This window comes from Mustela nivalis (genome assembly GCF_964662115.1).
Source record: "Mustela nivalis genome assembly, chromosome: 15".
In the NCBI taxonomy this organism is placed as follows: Eukaryota; Metazoa; Chordata; class Mammalia; order Carnivora; family Mustelidae; genus Mustela; species Mustela nivalis.
The window spans coordinates 50665214-50686129 of record NC_139034.1 but is presented as its reverse complement, the minus strand read 5'-3'; the positions used below and the strand labels follow the sequence as shown (position 1 = coordinate 50686129).

General features: G+C 35.0%; 1 protein-coding gene across 2 annotated transcripts in view; it reads right to left on the bottom strand.

Annotated features, from left to right (window-relative positions):
- LOC309849079 (uncharacterized protein) overlaps positions 1-19894 on the bottom strand; it is a 37238-nt gene extending 17344 nt beyond the window's left edge. Inside the window, exons 1-2 of one of the 2 annotated variants that reach the window (XR_014303474.1) lie at positions 19572-19894; positions 5612-5720 (exon numbers count right to left, since the gene is read on the bottom strand). Coding sequence is in view for 1 of the 2 variants with exons in the window: in XM_082701301.1 (XP_082557427.1) it covers positions 5612-5720; positions 19572-19622 (160 nt within the window). In the remaining variant the exon portion in view is untranslated. The remainder of the gene's footprint in view (positions 1-5611; positions 5721-19571) is intronic. The other variant, XM_082701301.1, reaches the window with a different exon arrangement.
- Positions 19895-20916: the final 1022 nt, after the last annotated feature.

Below are 20916 nucleotides of genomic sequence, written 5' to 3'. Positions count from 1 at the left end.
ATAAAATTAAAAATATGTGTTCACAATATGTCTAAAGTACTTTTTTATTATTTACATATGATCAACTTATTTGATCTACTTTAAGCAATCTAGGTCATTGATAGTACAATTCCATACATCAGTAGATTAAAAAGACAACTTATAACTGAGAAGTACCTTGTTTGGAATAATTTTTTCTGTAACATGGTGTGCCTCCCTATAACTTGTTTTGTATATATTAACATAATATCAAAAGATACTCATGAGCATATGCATGAGACATATTTTTATAATAGTTTAGTACCAGCATCAATAATTCTATTCATTTTATTTCATAGATCTGACTTTGTTAGCATCTCTTCAGTTCCTATATTCTCTTTAGTTAGGACTTAAATTTGCAGACCAAAAATTGATTTAGAACCAACTGACATCTTCATAGAGTAAGTTTTATAAAACAGAGACTCACTGTCAAGAAGGAACATTATTGTGATAGGCAAACTAATGGCTCCCCAAATGTGTCTGCATCTTAATCCTTGTGAATATGTTAATTTACCCAGCAAAAGTGATTAAACTGAGAATTTTAGATGGGAGATGACCCTCAGGTTATCCAGGTGGACCCAATTTAATCACAAAAGTCCTTATATAAGGAGAATCAGAGAAATTGGGAGGCAAAACATTGCTGGTTTTGATGATGAAGGAAGGGGCCATGAGGTAAGGATGCAGGGAGCTGGCTTCTAGAAGCTGGGATATTCACAGACATGGATTCTTCCCCCCACTCCCCTCCACCCAGTACAGCAGCCCTGCTAACAGTTCCATTTGAACTCAGTGAAACCTGCTTCAGAGTTCTGACATCCAGTGAGATAATAATGAATTTGTATTAATTTTAAGCCACTAGGTTTGTGGTAATTTGGTATAGCACTAATAGAAAACTAATGCAATTGTCTAATAAAAAGAATAAAAGTTTTAAGAATAACACAGTACTAAAAGCATGCTCACTATTTGCTGGGCACTACGTGAAGCACTTCAAGAAATATCTTGTTTTCTCTATACCTTAACACTATAAGATACTTATTATCAATTGTCATTCCCATTTTATATATGTGGAAATGTGTCTTACTGAGGGAAAAAGCGTATTAAAAGTGTGTAAAACTGATAAGTGGAAGAGGTGCAATTTGAACACCTCTGGATCTGATTTTTCTAATCAAAGAGTATAGTTTGAGGATGAAAGAAAATTCTAGTGGTCTCCTTTAATCTAAATAACTTTAGTTCTTTTATTAATTATGTTCTTAAAATAGCTCGGATACTAAAAATGTCTGGCCGAGTGGAATACGTGTATCACTAGAGAAGAACTGAATGTGACTTTCTTTTTATTTGTTTAACACATCCACACAATGAGAACATCCTCTGCAAGCTATTGTTCCTTCCTTTACAAATGTTTGTTCTCTGGGCAGGCACCATGCTGGAGCAATCTGTTGCTACCCCGCAGGCTACGGTTGATGGGTCCAGGATTGGGCACCTGTATCAAATTTATTCATACAGTTGCCCTTTCCTGGAAATTCAAACTGGTGCTGCAAAAGGTGCCCTTTATTTCTCCTGGACTGAATGCTCCAGCAATAGGGACACTCAGGAGCATTCAGGAATAGAATGTTTCACCAGGAGGACTAGAGAGAAAAAGAAAGCCATTCTGCAAAGAATGAGGAAAGAATTCAGTACACATTTAGATACAGTGTTAACATACATTAAGAACATTAAATTTGGGGGGCGCCTGGGTGGCTCAGTGGGTTAAAGCCTCTGCCTTTGGCTCACGTCCGATCTCAGGGTCCTGGGATCCTGGGAACCCCACATCGGGCTCTCTGCTCAGCGGGGAGCCTGCTTCCCTCTCTCTCTGCCTGCCTCTCTGCCTACTTGTGAACTCTGTCTCTAAATAAATAAATAAAATCTTCAAAAAAAAAAAATGAGCATTAAAGTTTTGCCTGCCCTGGTCCTAGTATATTACTAAATATTTGTTCCTTCCATTATTTTTTTTAAGATTTTATTTATTTATTTGACAGAGAGAAATCACAAGTAGACGGAGAGAGAGAGAGAGAGAGGGAAGCAGGCTCCCTGCTGAGCAGAGAGCCTGATGCGGGACTCGATCCCAGGACCCTGAGATCATGACCTGAGCCGAAGGCAGCGGCTTAACCCACTGAGCCAGCCAGGTGTCCCTGTTCCTTCCATTTTTGAAGATGCCCTCAAGGCCTTCTGACAAATTTTCACTTAAGTTATCTTCAGTGGAGTTATCTTTCTTGCAAGACGACTACATTTTCATCCTGTTCTGCCAGATCCTAGACATAAGAATTTGCCATCCCTTCTTTCAAAGAACCTGTATTCTGATGAAGTTGATTAAAATACAATAAAAAAGTCAACACTTTATGTACCATAAAGAAAATGGCGTTTATAAGTGTATTTTAGACCACTGGTAATAAACCTTGAAATTTATCCAGAAAATCAACATTCCGTTCTTGACAACTGTCATTTTTCTATTTTATCTTCCTGAAGGCAGATATTCAGGGTTATATTCTAATACTAAACATATAAAAACCTCCTATTCTGTGCCTTAACTTATTACCCATGTAATATAGTCAATCATATTCACTCACCAGTTTTCCAATTATGTTTCCCATATTTGATTAATTTCCTCATTAATGTAATAATTGGTGATCATAAAAAATCATTTTCTTACTTCATTACCATGACATATAATTCCTGCTGCTTTCATATCATCATCTTCCTGTTTAGCCTTTAATCAATTTACCTTGAAAATAACTGTCCTAGAAATATTAACTTCATATACTTAAAAAAAAAAGATACACAAAAGCCACAGATAATCAATTTGTTCCATTTTTTTCTGATTGTTTTATGGTCAACAGGACACTTGCCTTGGTTTTTTGTCTTCTGGCTTCAGTGTACTGTACCCTTTTCAGTGCACTTATCCCAGGAGGGAGGGTAAAGCTTTAAGGTTGAATTCCAGATTTACACTTTGAAATATTTTTAAAATTTTACAATGTTCTCCATAGTCTAAACCGAGATTTCTTGTCTAGTGGATTAATGATAAAATCCTCTCCTGTTCGATTTTAAGTCTCAGCTGTTCGCGACATAGTTTCCATCAGCACTTTACACATTTTCCCACAAAGCTGCTATAAACCTACTTACAAACAGGCTAGTTGGGTGCTTCCACATTCACTTGTTACCTCCTATCCTTCAGATCCATTGCACTTGGTCTCTCTCTCTCTCTCTCTCTTTTTTTTTTTTTTGGTAAGATTTTATTTTTTAAAAAAGATAAAGAGTGAGAGCGAGAGAAATCACAGAGGGAGGGGGAAAGGGAGAGGAACAAGCAGACTCCACACTGAGCAGGGAGCCTGATGCAGGGGCTCCTCCCCGGAGGCTGGCATCATGACCTAAACAGAAAGCAGATGCTTAACAACTGAGCCACCCAGGTGCCCCAGTCCTTCTTTTGTAAAGCGCATCACTTGCTGGGCTTTGGGTGTATGTGTCTGAGCCATTTCCAGCAATGGTTTTCTCCCCGACTGAATTTGCAGCTTTTGTGAGCAGATGATACTTTTATTTGTTAATAAAGTCTACCAATACACAGTCTTGGATGTGGTGGGTGAGCAATAATTGTTTATTCTAATGACACACTATTTTTCTAAGACTCTGTGTCACTTTTCCAGTCTATGCCACCTTCCCGCCTTCTGCTTCATGTGGCCCCACCCTTCCCTCACCTCATCTTCCTTTTACACACCTTGCTAGTTATTTACCGGTGTGGTTATATAAAACATCATATGACTATAGAGGCTATTTTAAATGTGTTTCTCTCCTTTTGTAAACAAGCACAAGCTGAATCTTTTCCAGGGCTCAGTTACAGAAATACGTCCTGTGTACAAATATGTCTATGTTCTAGGTACAGATGAACCACCTTACTTTTAAAAGGATGCTTCATTATACTTTACAAGAAAGCAATATGATGCTTCGTTTTCTCAGTTTAGGTTCAAAATATTTCACTTTATTTTTGCTTTTGTGCACAGTTTATTTCCCAACTCTCATTAGAATATAGTTTAGCCTCTGGATTCATATTTATTGTATGTGTATAAGCAGAATGGCTTTTGGTGTAGAGGCAGACTGGATGGGGAGAGATTGGGCTTATCCTGTTTTGGGTCCATATTGTAAACCCCATTTGTAAAAGGAAACATTCAGAAGACTAATTTTGTTTAGGCTAAGTAGTCCCTTGGAAGATAATCCAATATATGGGAATAATTACTTCATTTAGTAAGAAAATTAGAAGTGGAGAGTGAGTGTCAGTCAATACTGATCTTCTGGCCATTTCTGTCCAGATCGTATTACCTCCACAAACCGAGCTTGAACCTGCAGCAAAAGTTCAAATGACTGTGGCCATTTGCATACCTTGTAATGTAGCAGTTCACTCCTACCTATATTTCTAACAGAAACACATACATATATTAACCAGAAAATAAGTACTAAATGTTCATAAAAGCACTACTCTGAATATACCCAAATTTAAAACTACATAAATTCCTATTGAGTGAGACAATGGCAAATAAATTATGGAATAAAATACTACACAATGATAAGAATTAACCATCCATTTCTATACTTAATAATATGGATCAATTTCAAAACCCAAAGGTTGAGTGAAAGAAGCCACACACAAGAATGCATCTTGTTTGATTTCCTTTATGTCAAAGGAAAAAAATAAATGTGAAAACAACCTATGCTAGAAGACTGAATAATGGTATCCTTGAAGAAATGCATAGTGACTTTGAGGTGTAATGAGAAGGATTCTGGAGGTTTTCCAGAAATGCTCATGATACTCTATTTCTTGATCTGAGTGCTGATTAGACAAGTGTGTTTAGTTAATGAATATTTATCAAGTTGTTCCATGAGGATATATGCATGCTTCTATATAGATTATAAATTTCAGTTAAAATTTTTTAAAACATTAATATTAAGCACCTAAAGATTATATTCCAATTAAATCTTTTCATAGGTTTGTTCTGATTACATGAAACTAAGTTCTATTATAGTACCTTAATTTTGTTTCTGTATATTCAACTAGCATGTCAAGTTTTAGGGCTACTATCTGTGTCATGATGCTAATTCATATAATTCTTATGGGTTCTAAGAAAAACCTATGGGTATTTTTTCCAGATGATTAAGTAAAATGTCACTATATGTCAAGAGGCCCACTTTTTTTTTTTTTTTCTGCCTATAAAACTCTCACTCATCTTTGATGACTGAAGCTCAGTTCTCACCTCCTCTGTGGAATCTTACCCATTTGCACCACAGGGCAGAAGCTGGTCCCTCCTTTGTGAGCTGCGAATGGTGAATGGCATTAATAACCAACATCTTTTAAGGAATTGTGTGGGGATCACCTCTTCACAGATCTGACTTCCTTACTAGACTGTGAGTTTCTTAAGAGCAAGGACATCCTTTTATGCATTCTAGTTTTACTGGCACCTTAAAAATACACATAATATACATAGATATAACTTAACAGAAAATGCTGGCAACTACATGGAAAAGAAGACAAAACTGCTCTGAATTAAGTGATATCAGCAAGGAACTAAGTACTTACATGAATCACATGTTTTTGGTGGTTCTTTTAGAATTACTTTTATCGATTTTCCCATTGTCATCATATCAGTCTGCAGAGATTGAATTTCTAGAAAGCAGTTGTAAGAAACCTGTTGTGGTGCTATAGAATGAAGGGATGTTGTTGAGCATATTGTCAAATTACGTGCTGTCTTCACATTATGACACCCCTCCCCACCCAAAAAAGAGAAATCTCTGGTCTCCACCATAGCAATACTTAACTTGTTTTTCCTGAAAACTGATGTATTCTAACCTTCTGGATATTATTAATCATGTTATTTGTAACTTCATCTGTGCATTTTTAGGTAAAAGGTATAAATTATAATCCCTCTTCACCAAATGTCCAAGATTCATTGTCTTTGCTTTATCTAAAGGATAGCCCCTTGACTGAGTTAGGAAATAGAAGCCTCTTTGCAAGTTAGCTTTACTTCACTCCAAGGAGTAAGAGCTTTGTAATTATCAAGTAAGGTTAAGTCACCATATCTGAAAGGGAATAAAAAATACAAAGACAAAGGGAAACATTTCGAGAAGTAGACAGATAATAATATTAATAGCTAAATTCTATTGATTGTTCCTCCTCTAACATCTTACATTATTGATTTCATTTGATCCTCATACAAGATTTTTAATATCTTAATAGTTTTATGACTTATTATCCCCATGTTATAAATGAGGAAAAGTCTTAGAGAATTAGATATTTTGCTAAAAAATTATAGAACAGTGTACAGTCTGAGTGGGTGTAAAATTCTCCTGAATAATCTAGGGCTTGAATCTTCACTGACTCTACTGTACCCTGTTCAAAAACAACAAATGAGTAAATTTTAAAGATCTAGTTGGCTTTATTAAGCAATTCATGAATTGGGCAGTAACCCTTCTAGCAAGTAGAGAGGAGTTCCAAACAGCTCCAGAAAGGATTTTTAATGGTAGAGGGGACATGCAAAAAAAGGAAATTATTAGCAAATAATCTATTGTTTTAGCCAAGGTAGCCGCCCTCCTAAAGGGAACGGGAGGGTTCTCCAAGAAAATTTTCTAGGGCTGAATGAGAAACGTCTGTGTTGACTGGTTAAAGGTTACATTTCTAGGGGGTTGAAACTTCAGTTAAGTTAGGTACTAAATCTTGGTTTATTAACTTAAGACCTTAACCTACGTGACACCATTTTAGGCCTATGGTTTTCTTTTTAACAACTGTATTGTAGTAAGAAATGTTATATCATAAAGACATGTGATGCATTGTACATGTGGTTCTTTAGACTGAAATGTGTAACTTCTATAATTTTTCCCTTAAAATATTTTATTTCATCTTTGTTGAAAGTATTTATGGACGATATCTTAAATGATTTATAAAACTGGGGTGGAATGGCATGCATGAATATAAAAATACAATGTACACACTATAAGCAAACACAAATACACAGACTCCTTTAGGCATACAAATGTAAAATGCTGGTTGAGAATGTGAAAAAATGGAAATTATAATAAATTTATCAGTTATTTCTAAATCATTGCATTCTTTCTTATTATTGCATTATTTCTAAGTTATTGCATTCATAATTTTAATGCAATTACAATTAAATTTTAATGGAAGATTTTTGTGAGAAGACATGGAAAGACTAGTCTGAAGTACATTTAGAAAATATGCTGAAAATAAATGTTTATTAGCATTTATCACATATAATTACAGAAAATTTAAGAAGCAATGAAATAATTCTTTCAAGTAGCAAGCTAGCAAAGCTTTTTTAAATGGCAATCTCAATGTTTTATGAGTACAAATTGGAAGAAATTTTCTAAATACAAATTTAGTAATACATAACAAACATCATACCCCAAAACCTAGTAATTCTCCACTTAAGATTAAAACCAAGGAAAAAAAAAATCAATAATTCAAGAAGTTTTCTTCACAGAGATGTACTTTATTATACACATTTTATAAAACAAACAAGATTAAATTTTTGACATGCTAATTTTGAATTTTAGGAGGACATATGCATTCAGTCCATAACAGATGACATGGGACAAAGTGATTGGAATGACAAGATCTGAACATTGGGAAGAAGTGAAAACAAGATGCAATCAGATTGGGCAAGATTTTGGAGGGAGGGTTAAAACCAAACTGAAAATTCCCACGTGGTTCTCAAGATCTGAGTTAGCTACTTACTATGTAAGAGAGTACAGAGTTTGGGAATTTTCTAATAGGATCAGTGGTTGTTCCTGGAAGGGAAGGCAAAACAGAGAGTAATTAGGCCAGGAAATCCAGAGGTAAAGACTGGAGCAAAAGTTCCAGTAGGGTATATATGACCAGTCACGTCATATATTTAAGAAGATAAGGGCTGTCTTCTTAAACATTAAGTTACATTAAACTTTAAAATAAATAAATAAATAACGTTTAGGCCAAATTACACTTTAATTTTTTAAAAATTTTATTGTGTTATGTTAGTCACCATACAACACATCATTAGTTTTTGATGTAGTGGCCAAATTATACTTTAAATAGTTAATGTTTATTTATTTGCCAGGCACAGAACCAGAATATGCTTACTTCATTTTGATCCTCATAGCAATCTCTTGAGACATCCATGTTAGTTGTCTCTCCAGTTAGCAAATAAGTCATCTAATATTTAGAAAGCCTGAAGAACTCAACATAATATCAGCTAAAAGGTAAACCAGAGGGTGCTTGGGTAGTTCATTCTGTTAAGTGTCTGCCTTTGGCTCAGGTCATGATCTAAGGTCTTGGAATCGAGCCCTGTGTCACCACAAAGCAGGGCTCCCTGCTCAGTGTGGAATCTGCTTCTCCCTCTCCCTGTGTCCCTCCCTCCACTCATGCTTTCTCTCAAATAAAAAAAATCTTTAAAAATAAAAAAAAAATGCAAATCAAGCTCTCAAATCAGGTCTATCTGAGTCCAAAGTCCACCAAAAGCATGCAAAGACATGATTGACAGAGGACAAGTAGGACACAGGTGAAGTCTGGATGAGGTCAAAACAGCTGATGAGAAATAAAGAGCAAAAATTATAAAACTAAAGGCCATTACCAGAGAATTATGATAATAAAATTATTATTTCAGGAAAATGAATCTAAGAGCCAATCAAATGGATTCAAATGAAATGATAGATTAGAGGCAAAAACAAACAAAAAAACAACTGGAGCATAACTGCAGGGTTTCAAGTATGACATGATGAAAATCTGAATTAATGCACAAATGACAAAAAGAGACAATCATGACAATAACCAACAGAATAGATAGCTGATTGGATGTGAGGGGGAAAAAATGAGAAAAAGATGGTTAATATTTGAAAACTACTATTTGAGGGGCACCTTGGTGGCTCAGTTGGTTAAGCAGCCAACTTTTAATTCTGACTTAGGTCCATGATCTCAAGGTCATGGATGGAGTCCCATGTGGTGCTGGACACTCAGCCTGGAGTCTGCTTGCCCTTTTCCCTTCCCCTCTCCTCCTCTCCCTGCTGGAGTTTGTGCTCACTCACTCTCTCTTTCCCTCTAATAAATAAATAAATCTTAAAAAAAAAAAAAGGAGAAGAAAAGTACTACTTGGGTATATTTCATTTATTTTCAAGGTCAGAAATATTGCTTGGGCTACTGTTAATTAATACCAATATTGTCTATATTCTATTCTATTTCACTCTTTTGCATGGATGGTCTTATTTGGCCTCACTATGGTTCTCAAACATGAGTGAAAAAAAAAATCTCATTACATTTTATTTAAAAACTGAGCAAAGCTGGGTGAGCTTTTGATATAAGCAAATCACACACAAAATAGAGCCAGCAATGGATTCCTAATGTTATCTGTATTATGGTCATCAAAATGTATTTTTGAGTTTCCTATATTTGTGTGGTTAGTGTTGGTGTTAGCATATGCTAAAATGTAATTTAGTTAATTTGGTGGATTTTTACTTCTAAATAAAGTAGAAGTAATTTTTTCTTAAAAGATCCCAAGAAATAAGTACATCTTTAAAAATATTTTTCTTAGTTATTTTTTATACTACATTAACAAAAAAGCATCATGTTGCTTATTTGGGGATTATTTTACATCAGCTTTTCCCCATGAAATAAACTCATTCTTTGAATTTCTGCCAGCCAATGTAAACACCTAATTCAAACTGAGGTAGAAAGCAATTATGTTAGGAGAGGATCATACACATTTGAAGTATTCCAGGAAATCTGGCCCTGGCTGAGAGGAATATAAGGCAAAAACTAGCATTATGAGGCTCAGAAGGAGTCTTTATTTCAATAATCTAATTATAAAGAACTGAAATAGTGAAATAAATTAATACAAATACAAGGTTTTGTTTCTAGATAGCTTAACAAATTCACAAAAGGGAGCACCTGGGTGGCTCAGTGGGTTAAGCTGCTGCCTTTGGCTCAAGTCATGATCTCGGGGCCCTGGGATCAAGCCCTGAATTGGGCTCCCTGGTCAGCGGGGAGACTGCTTCCCTCTCTCTCTCTCTCTCTCTCTCTGCCTGCCTCTCTGCCTACTTGTGATCTTTCTCTGTCAAATAAATAAATAAAATCTTTAGGAAAAAAAATTCAAAAAAGGATGTCAGTGTTGTATTTCTCATAAAATACCAACAAGCATGAACTCAGTCCCTATAATCCTGCTGCTTCCTGGTAAGCTAAAATGTATTACATATTTACAAAAGACATTATGAAATCTGTCTTTAAATATTTTATCATTATAGTCTCACAACATCAGGTACTATTTTTACCCTGATTTCACAAATATATAAAATAAATGGCAAAGAGCCATAGGTTTTACCTTGGTCACCCATTTATTTTTATCTCCAAAATTATTTCTTCTAAACAAGATATGTAGAAATGTTCTTAGCTGGTAAGCCCTGTAACTGTCAACATCAACCACAACTTCTCTATTCAAATAAGACACTTAGATAAACAAATATCCCATTTCATCTTGTCTTAACAGATGACTTGCTTTGACCCAACCACAAATTCTCCCACTGTTAAAAAGAAAACCGTGTGTGTGTGTGTGTGTGTGTGTGTGTGTGTGTGTTGTATCAGGGAGATCATATGATAATTGTCTTTCTCTGAATGACTTATTTCACTCAGCATAATACCCTCTAATTCCATCCACATCATTGAAAAGGCAAGATTTCACTTCTTTTGATGGCTGCATAGCATTCCATTATATATAGATATAAAGAATTTGAGAAGCAACGTGGGGGTTTGGGGGGTAGGGAAAGAAAAAATGAAACAAGATGGGAAGGAGACAAACCAGAAGAGACTCAATCTCACAAAACAAACTGAGGGTTGCTGGGGAAGTGGTGTAGGGAGAGGGTGGTTGGGTTATGGACATTGGGGAGGGTATGTGCTATGGTGAGTGCTGTGAAGTGTATAAACCTGTACCCTTGGGGCTAACAATACATCATATGTTAATTAAAAAAAAGAAAAGAAAAATGAAAAGAAAACCACAGGCCCAAAATAGTTTCACTTAGCCAAGTCACCAAACTGGGGCTTTTAGACCCAATCTAACCACAGTTTCAGCCTCCCCCCAGAAATGTCTTAACAAGTCATTCAGGAATTTTTTGATCAGCACCAATGAAGTAAACTGTCACATGGGCTCTCTCCATCACCCCTCAACCCCAGGATCCAAAGGAAAATAAAATCTCCTGCTCTTCTAAAGGAAAGTAGACTTACCTGGAATAATCCTCTTCTTCTGCTAGTAAATTTCTTGGCCCACCTTCCTTTGTATAAAAACCCTCCATTTTGTAGAATTCTTTGGAGTTCCCCTTTACTTGATGAATGAAATGCTGCCCATGTCATGAATTATTTAATAAATCCAGTTAGGTCTTTGAATTTACCTGGTTGAATTTTTTTTTTTAACAAGATATTTCCAAATAGCATTTTGGGAAACAAACTCTCTAAAAATATATAGGTACAGTAGAGACTAGAATAAGGAAGATCAGGGGTTCGGGAGATTTTTTTGTTTTTGTTTTTGTTTTCTTTGCTTTGTTTTTGATTACTTTCAGCAATCGACTTGACTTCTTTCAAATGTATTGATTAAACTGGAAGGGATATGCACATGCTCACCACCTTAGGACTAATTGGCTCTGTGTTAACTGGCATGGTCTGATGAACTTTGCCGCAGAATTTTGAACCAGATTTTGGTCCGGTGTTAAAAAAACAAACAAAGAAATAAAATGACAATAAACCCATGGACCATCTTATGTAATATTGTAATGTAGCTTTGTATAGAAACTAGGGGCTAACAGGAAGATTTGGGTATGCAAAAGTTAAGTCAAGAAAGTCATTAAATCATTACCAAAGATCAGGGAAACTGCCACAGAGATTAGAGAATACAGTAAAAGAACAAAGCATATAGCATTAAGGTAGGTTCAACTCAGAAGCTTGTAGGGAAAAGGAGAAATCTCTTAATTTCCTGTTATCTGTTTTATTCTAAACAGTAAGGTAGATGGTTCTCAGGAGCTTCAGGGGAAGCCATAAGGAATCTCACATCTGTCTACAATTGATTTCAGGAGAAAATGACGTCTTTTCCACCTTCACAATATAACTCGAGTACCTTTCTTTGGCAAAGTCTATCCTGGAACTGTACAGAAAAATTGATTCTGGGAAATGTACTTACCATGGTCCTCTGCAACTTTAGAAGAAAACAATGATGATAGCAAGTTGCCAACAGGCAATTTGAAGGGGAAGACGTGACACCCTTGGGTCATTGCATCTGTTCCCTTGTGATTTTTCATATCTGTTATAGCTAAATCAAAGCTCCTTTTGATATCTTCTAATTTAAATGTTGAAATATGGTTACAGATTAACACACCTTTTGTAAAGTGTAGGGAAATGGAAGAAAGGAAAATGATTATTTTATACACACACACACACACACACACACACCCCAAAGAAAAAAATAGATAATTACTACAGTCCTCATTTCTTTAACTTGTCCCATGACCACAATTGATATTTATAACTTCCTTTTCCTTACTGTTCAACACACTCTTTGTCCTCAGCAAGCACTTAAAATGATCATGGTTATTTAACTGGTAAGGAGAGAGGAGGTGACCCAAAAAATCATTTCTGGGGAGTTTGTGCCATAGCAGTTTTGTCTGTATTAAATCGCTATAGTTTCTTATTTACACTTATCAATGGATTTGGGAGTACTGGGAAACATTACTGGTTCCATCTAGAGTCATCCTTGACCTCATTTTATATTAGCAATCCTATTTCCCCTGGATAATCAGGAGCTATCTGATCAGCTAGTACATTAGATTTTGTATGTGCTGTTAGTTCTAAGATGGCCAAGGCATAAGTAATCCTCCAATTCAGTAGAAATTTGTGTTGGGCTCCCTGCTTAGAAAACTGGTTCCTGGTTTCTGGTTCCTTCCTTGGGAACCAGAAAAACCTAAATTGGCAGGAATGGAAAACAATCATTTTTCCAGTGAATTATTATAGTTACAGTGACAAAGTCACTTCGTTTTTCCATACCTTGACTCTTAGACTTAAGTATTCTGCTCTGAGAGAAATGATACCAGATACTGACCATGAATTCAGAACATTTTGCAACTTAGAAAAAAATTCAATGTGGAAGATGCTGTCACACAGCCAGCAACATACTTGAGTCTCTGATAGCCATTTCATTGTTCTATAAGGTCAGTGGTCAGATGATAGATATAATTATAACAATAAAAAACTTAATTAATATAAGCCCATTACCAAAGTCCACTCACTTCCAGTGAATTCCCTGATCAGAAGATATGTTATGTCTGATCTATTATATTGGGTGTCACCCATAAGTCCACTAACAGTGCACTGGAATAAACATTGCAGATTGTGAAAGAAATCAATATCCAAACTAAATGTCTTTCCCAGAAGAGAGAAATCACTGTTCCTGCCATGAAAGTTTCAGTTTAATATAAACATTCTCTCTTCTGGAGAAGAGAACACCCCTCCCGGGGTGTCATTTCTTCACTGGGCAATATGGTAGCCTCATCGTCATTAGTAAGCAAAACTCCCATGCTGGGGTGCTCATCCCTATGGAATGTCTGGGGAAGCAACCTGGCAGACATCCAAAGAACAGGTCATCTTGTCCAACAGATTACTAAGAAACTTTTTCTACAGTGGTTGCCACTTGGTGAATCTTCACATTGAAAAAAAGTATTTTGACACCTTGTTCCAATTATGAAAAGTCTATTCACATACTTTTTCCTCCGATCTTATCATCAATTTAAAACTCATTTCTCTTAAATCCTTAGTCACTATTCTCCAGGTCCTTCCATGGGTGATGGTATAGTGCCACTTTCAGATAGTGCCAGCATATTGTGCTGAACTATCAGTTTTCTGGGTCTAATTTTTGTTTTGCTCTATTTTCCACCCACTCCATCAATGGTTTATAGGGAGGTCTCTTTGAGATGGTAGCTGTAGAGAGAGTGAGCAAGATAGCAGAACTAGAAGGCATGGGAGTCAAAGTCACTTGTTCCTGCAATTCACATATGCTTTCAATACCAACCTTAAAGACAGCATTTCCACTTGACGATAGAGAGTTTCTGTGTATTTCTAGTTCCATGGCTTGAAGGGTAAGATACTACATTCACTATGGGCAGCTCAGTTCATATGGTAAAACAGGGTCTTATGGTTAAGCATTATATCCCTACTAAGTTCTAGTAGTAAACCAAAAACATTACGCACCTTCCTAAATTTAGGAGGTTCCAAATGAAGCAGTTTGTCTTTGACCTTATGGGAAATATCTTGACATGTCCCAAACTAATGAACACTTAGAAATTTCACAGAGATGGTTGATCCAATTTTGTTTCATTCTGCTTTACTTATCCATTCATTAATTCAGTAGTGGAGTTTATTTATCATCTACATATCTTTACTATCATGGTAACCTTTGGCCAATTAATTTTAAAGGATTGCTGATTTTCTTACTATTAAGATATGAAGACGTATTTATGTATTCTGGATATAAGTACTTTATCTGATATGTGTTTTACAAATATTTTTGCTAAGTCTTACCTTTTTATTCTCTCACAAAAATCTTAGTATTTGTTAAGTCCAATTTCTTAATTACTTTCTCTAAGAATCTTTTCCTTATCTTTATTGTTTCCCATAAATAGAAAATTTATAGATTTTTATAATAGATTGTGCTTTTCCTAATAGGTCTAAGAAATATTTACCTCATCAAATGTCACAGGGATTTCCTCATATGTTTTCTTCTAGTCATTTTATAAATTTAGGTCTACCATCTGTTCTGAGTTAATTTTTGTATAAGATTTTGTGATATGGTTTGAATCTCTATCTGTTGTAGTTTATGAATATCCAATTATTATGACATCATTCATTAAAAAGATTATCTATATTCATTGAATTGCATAGATACCTTTGTTGAAAATCAGGTAGCCATTTATCTTCAGGTCTACTTCTGGAACTGTATTCTGTAGCTTTTCTTTAAGAATCTTTGGTCAAGATACATTGTCTTTGGGGTGCCTGGTGGCTCAGTCATTAAGCATCTGCCTTTGGCTCAGGTCATGGATCCAGGGTGCTGGGATCAAACCCTGCATCAAGACCCCACATTGGGCTCCCTGCTCAACAGGAAGCTTACTTTTACCTCTCCCACTCCCCCTACTTGTGTTTCCTCTTTCGCTCTGTCAAAGAAAAAAATATTCCACAGTCTTGATAAACATAACTTTATAATAACCCCTGAAATTCAGTAGTATGTGTACCCTGCCTTATTTTTTAATTGTTTTGGCTATTCTGGTTCCATTGAACATCCATATACATTTTAAAAATAGTTTATAAAGCTCCAAAAAAATCTTAATAGGATTTTAATTCGTTTTACATTTAATGTAAAGATCCATGTGGTAAAATTTATATTCAATATATAATCTTACAATCCACAAATATAACATATATTTCAATTACTTAGGTCTTCTTTGATTTTTTTCATTAATTATTTGTATTTTATAGCATATAATTCCTACATATACCTTGTTAGATTTATGCCTAAGTATCTAATGTATTTTGTTGCTATTATAAAGGTACATTGCAAAATCTAAATATGTAATCTCCACATACACAAGTAACCAAAAATAGAATTCATTACTTTATGTTGACCTTATGTTCTATGGGTTTCCTTGAAGAACTTACACAAAGAACTTCCTTTAGCATTCCTTTTAGAGCAGGTCTTCTAATAAATTATTTCACTTTTTTAAATAGTGGATTTATTTCACTTAATTTCTGAAGGACTGAAGGAGAGAGAGAGAGAGAGAAACAAAAATGCTATACATACAGATATAGATAGATACACATATAGACATAGATAAAGATAAAGAATTCTAGCTTGGCAGATCTTTTCTTTCAGCAACTTAAATATATCATTTAACTGTTCCCTGGTCTCTTGATTTCTGAGGAGAAATCCACAGTTATTCAAGTCATTATTATTCCTCTCTGTGCAGTCTATGTTTCTCTAGCTGCTTTTGATATTTTCTTTATTTTTGGTTTTCATAGGCTTGATTATGATGTGTGTCTAAGCATGATTTTCTTTAAATATTTCCTTTTTGAGATTTGCTTCTTGAATTAGACTTCTTTAGTCTTTAAGCTGATGTCTTTCACCATATTTGTGAAGTTTTCCATCTTTATTTCTACCAGTATATTTTTCTGCCCCACTATCTCCTCTCTTCTTAGAACTTGACATAAACTTCAAATGCTTAAAAATTATCTTATATGTACCTGAGGTTTTATACAGTTTTTCAATCATCTTATTCTTTGTTCATTTGATTATATGTTTTCAGTTAATCTTACTGAAAATCACTGTTTCTTTCCTTTGTAATCCCCACTCATCATGTAGTGAAATCTGTATTTTAGCTATTGTAATTTTCATCTAATACTTCATTAGTTCTTTTTTTAAAATTATGGTAAGAATACTTAACATGAGATCTACCTCATAACAACTAACGTACATAAACAGTATTGTTAACTGTTGGCACCACATTGTACAATAGATCTCTAGAAATTACTCATCTTGTATAACTGAAACTTCTTACTTGTTGAACATCAACATTCCATTTTCTCTTCCCCCAGCTCCTGGCAACTGCCACTGTATTCTTTGTTTCCATGGCTTTGACTATTTTAGATTTCTAGTGTGTGCTGAATCATGACATATTTGTTCTTCTCTCACTGGTTTATTTCAATTAGCCTAATGTTCTCTAGATATATCCATGTTGTTGCATATCACAGAATATACTTTTTTAAAAGACTGAATAATATTCCTTGGTATATATATATACCATATTTTCTTTATCTATTTATTTGTTGATGGACATTTGGTTTGTTTCCTATCTCAGTTATTGTGAATGATGCTATAATGAACATGGAGCAATATTTCTTTGAGGTCCTGATGTCAATTTATCTTTAAGGTCTTGATATCTTTGGATATATACCCAGAACTGGGTTGCTGAATGATATGGTAATTCTATTTTTAATTTCTTGAGGAGCCTCTGTTTTATTTTCCTTATAGTTTTTATATCTCTGCTGAGAACATGTATCTTTTCATTCATTTCATTTGTATTTAACTTTAATTCATGCAGTATAGTTATAACTGCTTTAAAACTTTTTGTGGTAATTCTAGATTTTGAGTCATCTGAGAATTGACATCTGTTGATTGTTTTTTCCTTTCAGAATTGGTCATCTTTTCCTTGTTCTTTGTATGTCAAGAAGTTTTGAATTATATCTTGACATTTCAAACATTAGGTTGCTCGGAATCTGGCTCTTGTTGCAATTTTGTAAAAAATGTTGATTTTGTTTTGTTTCAGTTTCTTCACCAGTTTTAGCAGACAATCAACCAATTTACCTTCAGATTGCAAATTCTGTCTTGCTCTTTGTGAGTAGTGGTTGCTGTCAAGGCTTTGCTATGTCATTTTGGTTCTGTTCAACACATTCTCCACTCAAAAATCTGTCAAAGACTTGGATCATTCTTTAAATATTAGTTCAGTTCTGAAGCCTTTTTCTATGACTGATAGGTCTATCCTTGGATACACAGTTCAGAGAGGTGAGTCTGAGGTTTTTGGGAGAACATACAAAACCAGAAAATCTCCTTCTTCAGATTTCTCTTCTCTGAGATTTTCCCCATACTCTCTTGTCCACAAGGCCTACATTTATTGCTACCTCTGTCAAGGAAGTTTAGATTTTTTTAGAATTTTAGTTACCCACATCTTTTTTCTGCCATATAGTCCTAAGATAAGGACCTTAGGCCAGAGCTGTGAGAGGAACAGAGAGAAGCAAAAAAACAAAGGAACCATATCATTTTGCATATTGTTTCTCCAGGTTTTGACATTCTTTCCACCTGTGCAATCCACCTGCTTCTGTTAACTTTTCAGAGAGGAGGGATACAGTCTCTCAATTGCTTGGAAAGAGCCAAGGTATCCATGGACAGATGAATGGGTAAAGATGTGGTATATATAAACAATGGAATGTAACTCTGCCATCAGAAAGGAGGAATATTTAACCATCTACATCGACGTGGATTCAACTGGAGGGTATTGTGCTGAGCAAAATAGGTCAATCAGAAAAAGACAATTATTAAACGGTTTCACTCATATGAGGAATATAAGAAACAGCACAGAGGATCATAGGGGAAGGGAGGGAAAACTGAAAGGGAAATCATCAGAGAAGGAGAAAAACCATGAGAAATTCTTCACTATAGGAAACAAAATGAGGGTTCCCAGAAGGGAAGTGGTTTGGGGGATCAGGTAATTGGGTGATGGGCATTAAGGAGCGAGTGATGTGATAAATACTGGGTTTTATTCACAGTTAATGAATTATTGAACGCTACATCTGAAACTAATGATGTACTGTATGTAGGTTAATTGAACCTAAATAAAAGAAATCAAATTAAAAAATAAAATAAAAGGACTGAGTAATAGATCAGTAGAATTGGGTAGCTGAAGGCTTGATGATATTGGCAAGAATGATTTCACTGGATGGTAGAGAAGGAAGATTGAGTCAGTTTAACTTTTTATATAAGAATATAATATTTTAAATTACAATAACTTGATGGGACACCTGGACGGTTCAGTCAATTAAGCATCTGACTTGATTTTGGCTCAGACTATGATCTCAGGGTGGTGAGACGGAGCCCTCCACTGGGCATCATGCTCAGCGGGGAGTCAGCTTGAGATTCCCTCTCTCCCTCTGCCCCAACCCCACTCACATGGTCTTTCTTTCCCTCTAAATAAATAAATTAAAATCTTTAAAATAAATTACAATAACTTGAATGATATCATATCATTTCACATACTGTGCATTTATTTTCATTTTTATTAAACATTCTAAATTTTCATGCTTCTTCATAAATTTCTTACTTTTACTGTTGGGCAGTCCTTTGAGATCCTGAGTCTATAACCTATGACTTAGCAAAGTTTTATCTATGAAAAAACTTCTCATATATATTTTTTCATGTACCTTTAACATTTCAAATGCTCCACAAAAATAGGGACATTTTTTTTAAATACAGCTTTCCTAAAGTTGTTTGCAGTGTGTAAGAAAAACAATACTAAAAAGCAGTCAAAATTGAGACTTGATCACAAGAAAGCAGTGGTAAAACTTACCTTGATTCTCATATGTTGAAACTCAGCACCACAAATGGAAAATTAAAATCTTATCAACTATTCTTTTTAAATCATCTACATCATCACATTGAAACACTGATTCCTAGGAATATATCTGAGGACTTCTAGTGCAAATGTAAGAGGTGATAATTTCCTGAACAAATGTGTCTACTGAGAAATCTATATCAAGGTTCCTGGAAAATCTATTGGATAAAGCTTATCTCTGTAGTAAGTATGAGTCTCCATTGTAGAGTCATCAACCAGCATATTGAAATCACTTCTTCCATGCCAAGTAACAGTTTTTGCCAAGAAATAAAACCCTGTGCAGTCATTGTCATCCCCCCTCAAGTCCTTACCTGGTGTGAGTATGGCTCAGAGCAGCTGCTTGTTCTTCCTGAACTCTGCATCTATCAAATCATTCCCGCTATCCATCTGCTCACCTGCTGTACTGATAGCAACAAAAGTTTGTGGATAATGTTGATTATCTGCCAAAAACAAGTAAAGACATAATTTTGCGCTAGGACAAAATGTAGTTGGGACACAAGTAATTTTTTTCTTTGGAAGGTCTCTACGTTTCCTCTTTCTTCAGTAATCCTTCCAGCCAGGCTTTTAATAAACCATCATTTTGTTGTTGAGAGTGGAAGAAAGAACATAAAGTCCACTGATGAAGCACTTTTTTGATTTGCCACAGTCCTGATTAAAAAAAAAAAAAAAAAAAGGAAAGAAAGAAAGAGTGTTTGGACAATGTGTGACCAACCGACACAAGAGAGTTCAGTTTGATTAACTTGATGCCCACTTCCTGAAATTACCTGATAGACTGGAGTGATGTAGTAAAATGATATTTTATTTCTTTGTTCCTCTTTGGCAGTCTTTAAACAACATATTTAATTACATTTTACAGTTCTTCCTGGAAACCTCTATTAACAATTTAAAATTAGACGTTTGGGGAAGCAAAACAAGAATGGGTTCATACAAACAAAAGATATAACCCTGAAACTGGGAATTTGGTTGAAAAATGTCTCTATGTTCTCCTGTGTCATTGTAGCTATCTGAAATATACTAATGTCAAAAATCTGGGATATATGAAGAAATACTCTGTAGTTTTAAATTACAAAAAAAAAAAACCCTTCTTTTTTTTTTTTTTAGATTTTATTATTTGAGAAAGAAAGAGAATACAAGTTTGGGGGTGTGGCAGAGAGACAAAGAGAGAAGAGAGAAAAAGAGGGAGAAGCAGACTACTCACTGAGCAGGGAGCCCTATGTAGGGCTCTGCATCAGGGCCTGGAGATCACCACCTGAGCTGAAGTCAGACATTTAATCAACTGAGCCATTCAGGTCCCCCTGCCTTTATAATTTTAATTAAAACTACCAAAATAATGAAAATCGCTATGTAAACTTTACAGAGTACCTAAGTGTACAGAGTACCTCAGTGTATAGAATAGCATTTGAAATCTTCCTTCAGCATATATATATGTACGTATATACACAGACACACACATATACATGGGTTTCAAGTGAAATTCTAATACACATATGTGGGTGAATATATAGGATTGTGTGTATATATATATATATATGTTTGTGTGTATTTAGTGTATATATGTGTGTGTGTGTGTGTGTGTGTGTATAGTATATACTTCTACATCAGAGGCAAAGGCAACTAGTACAGCTATGCATGTATCTTCTCATACTTCATACATGT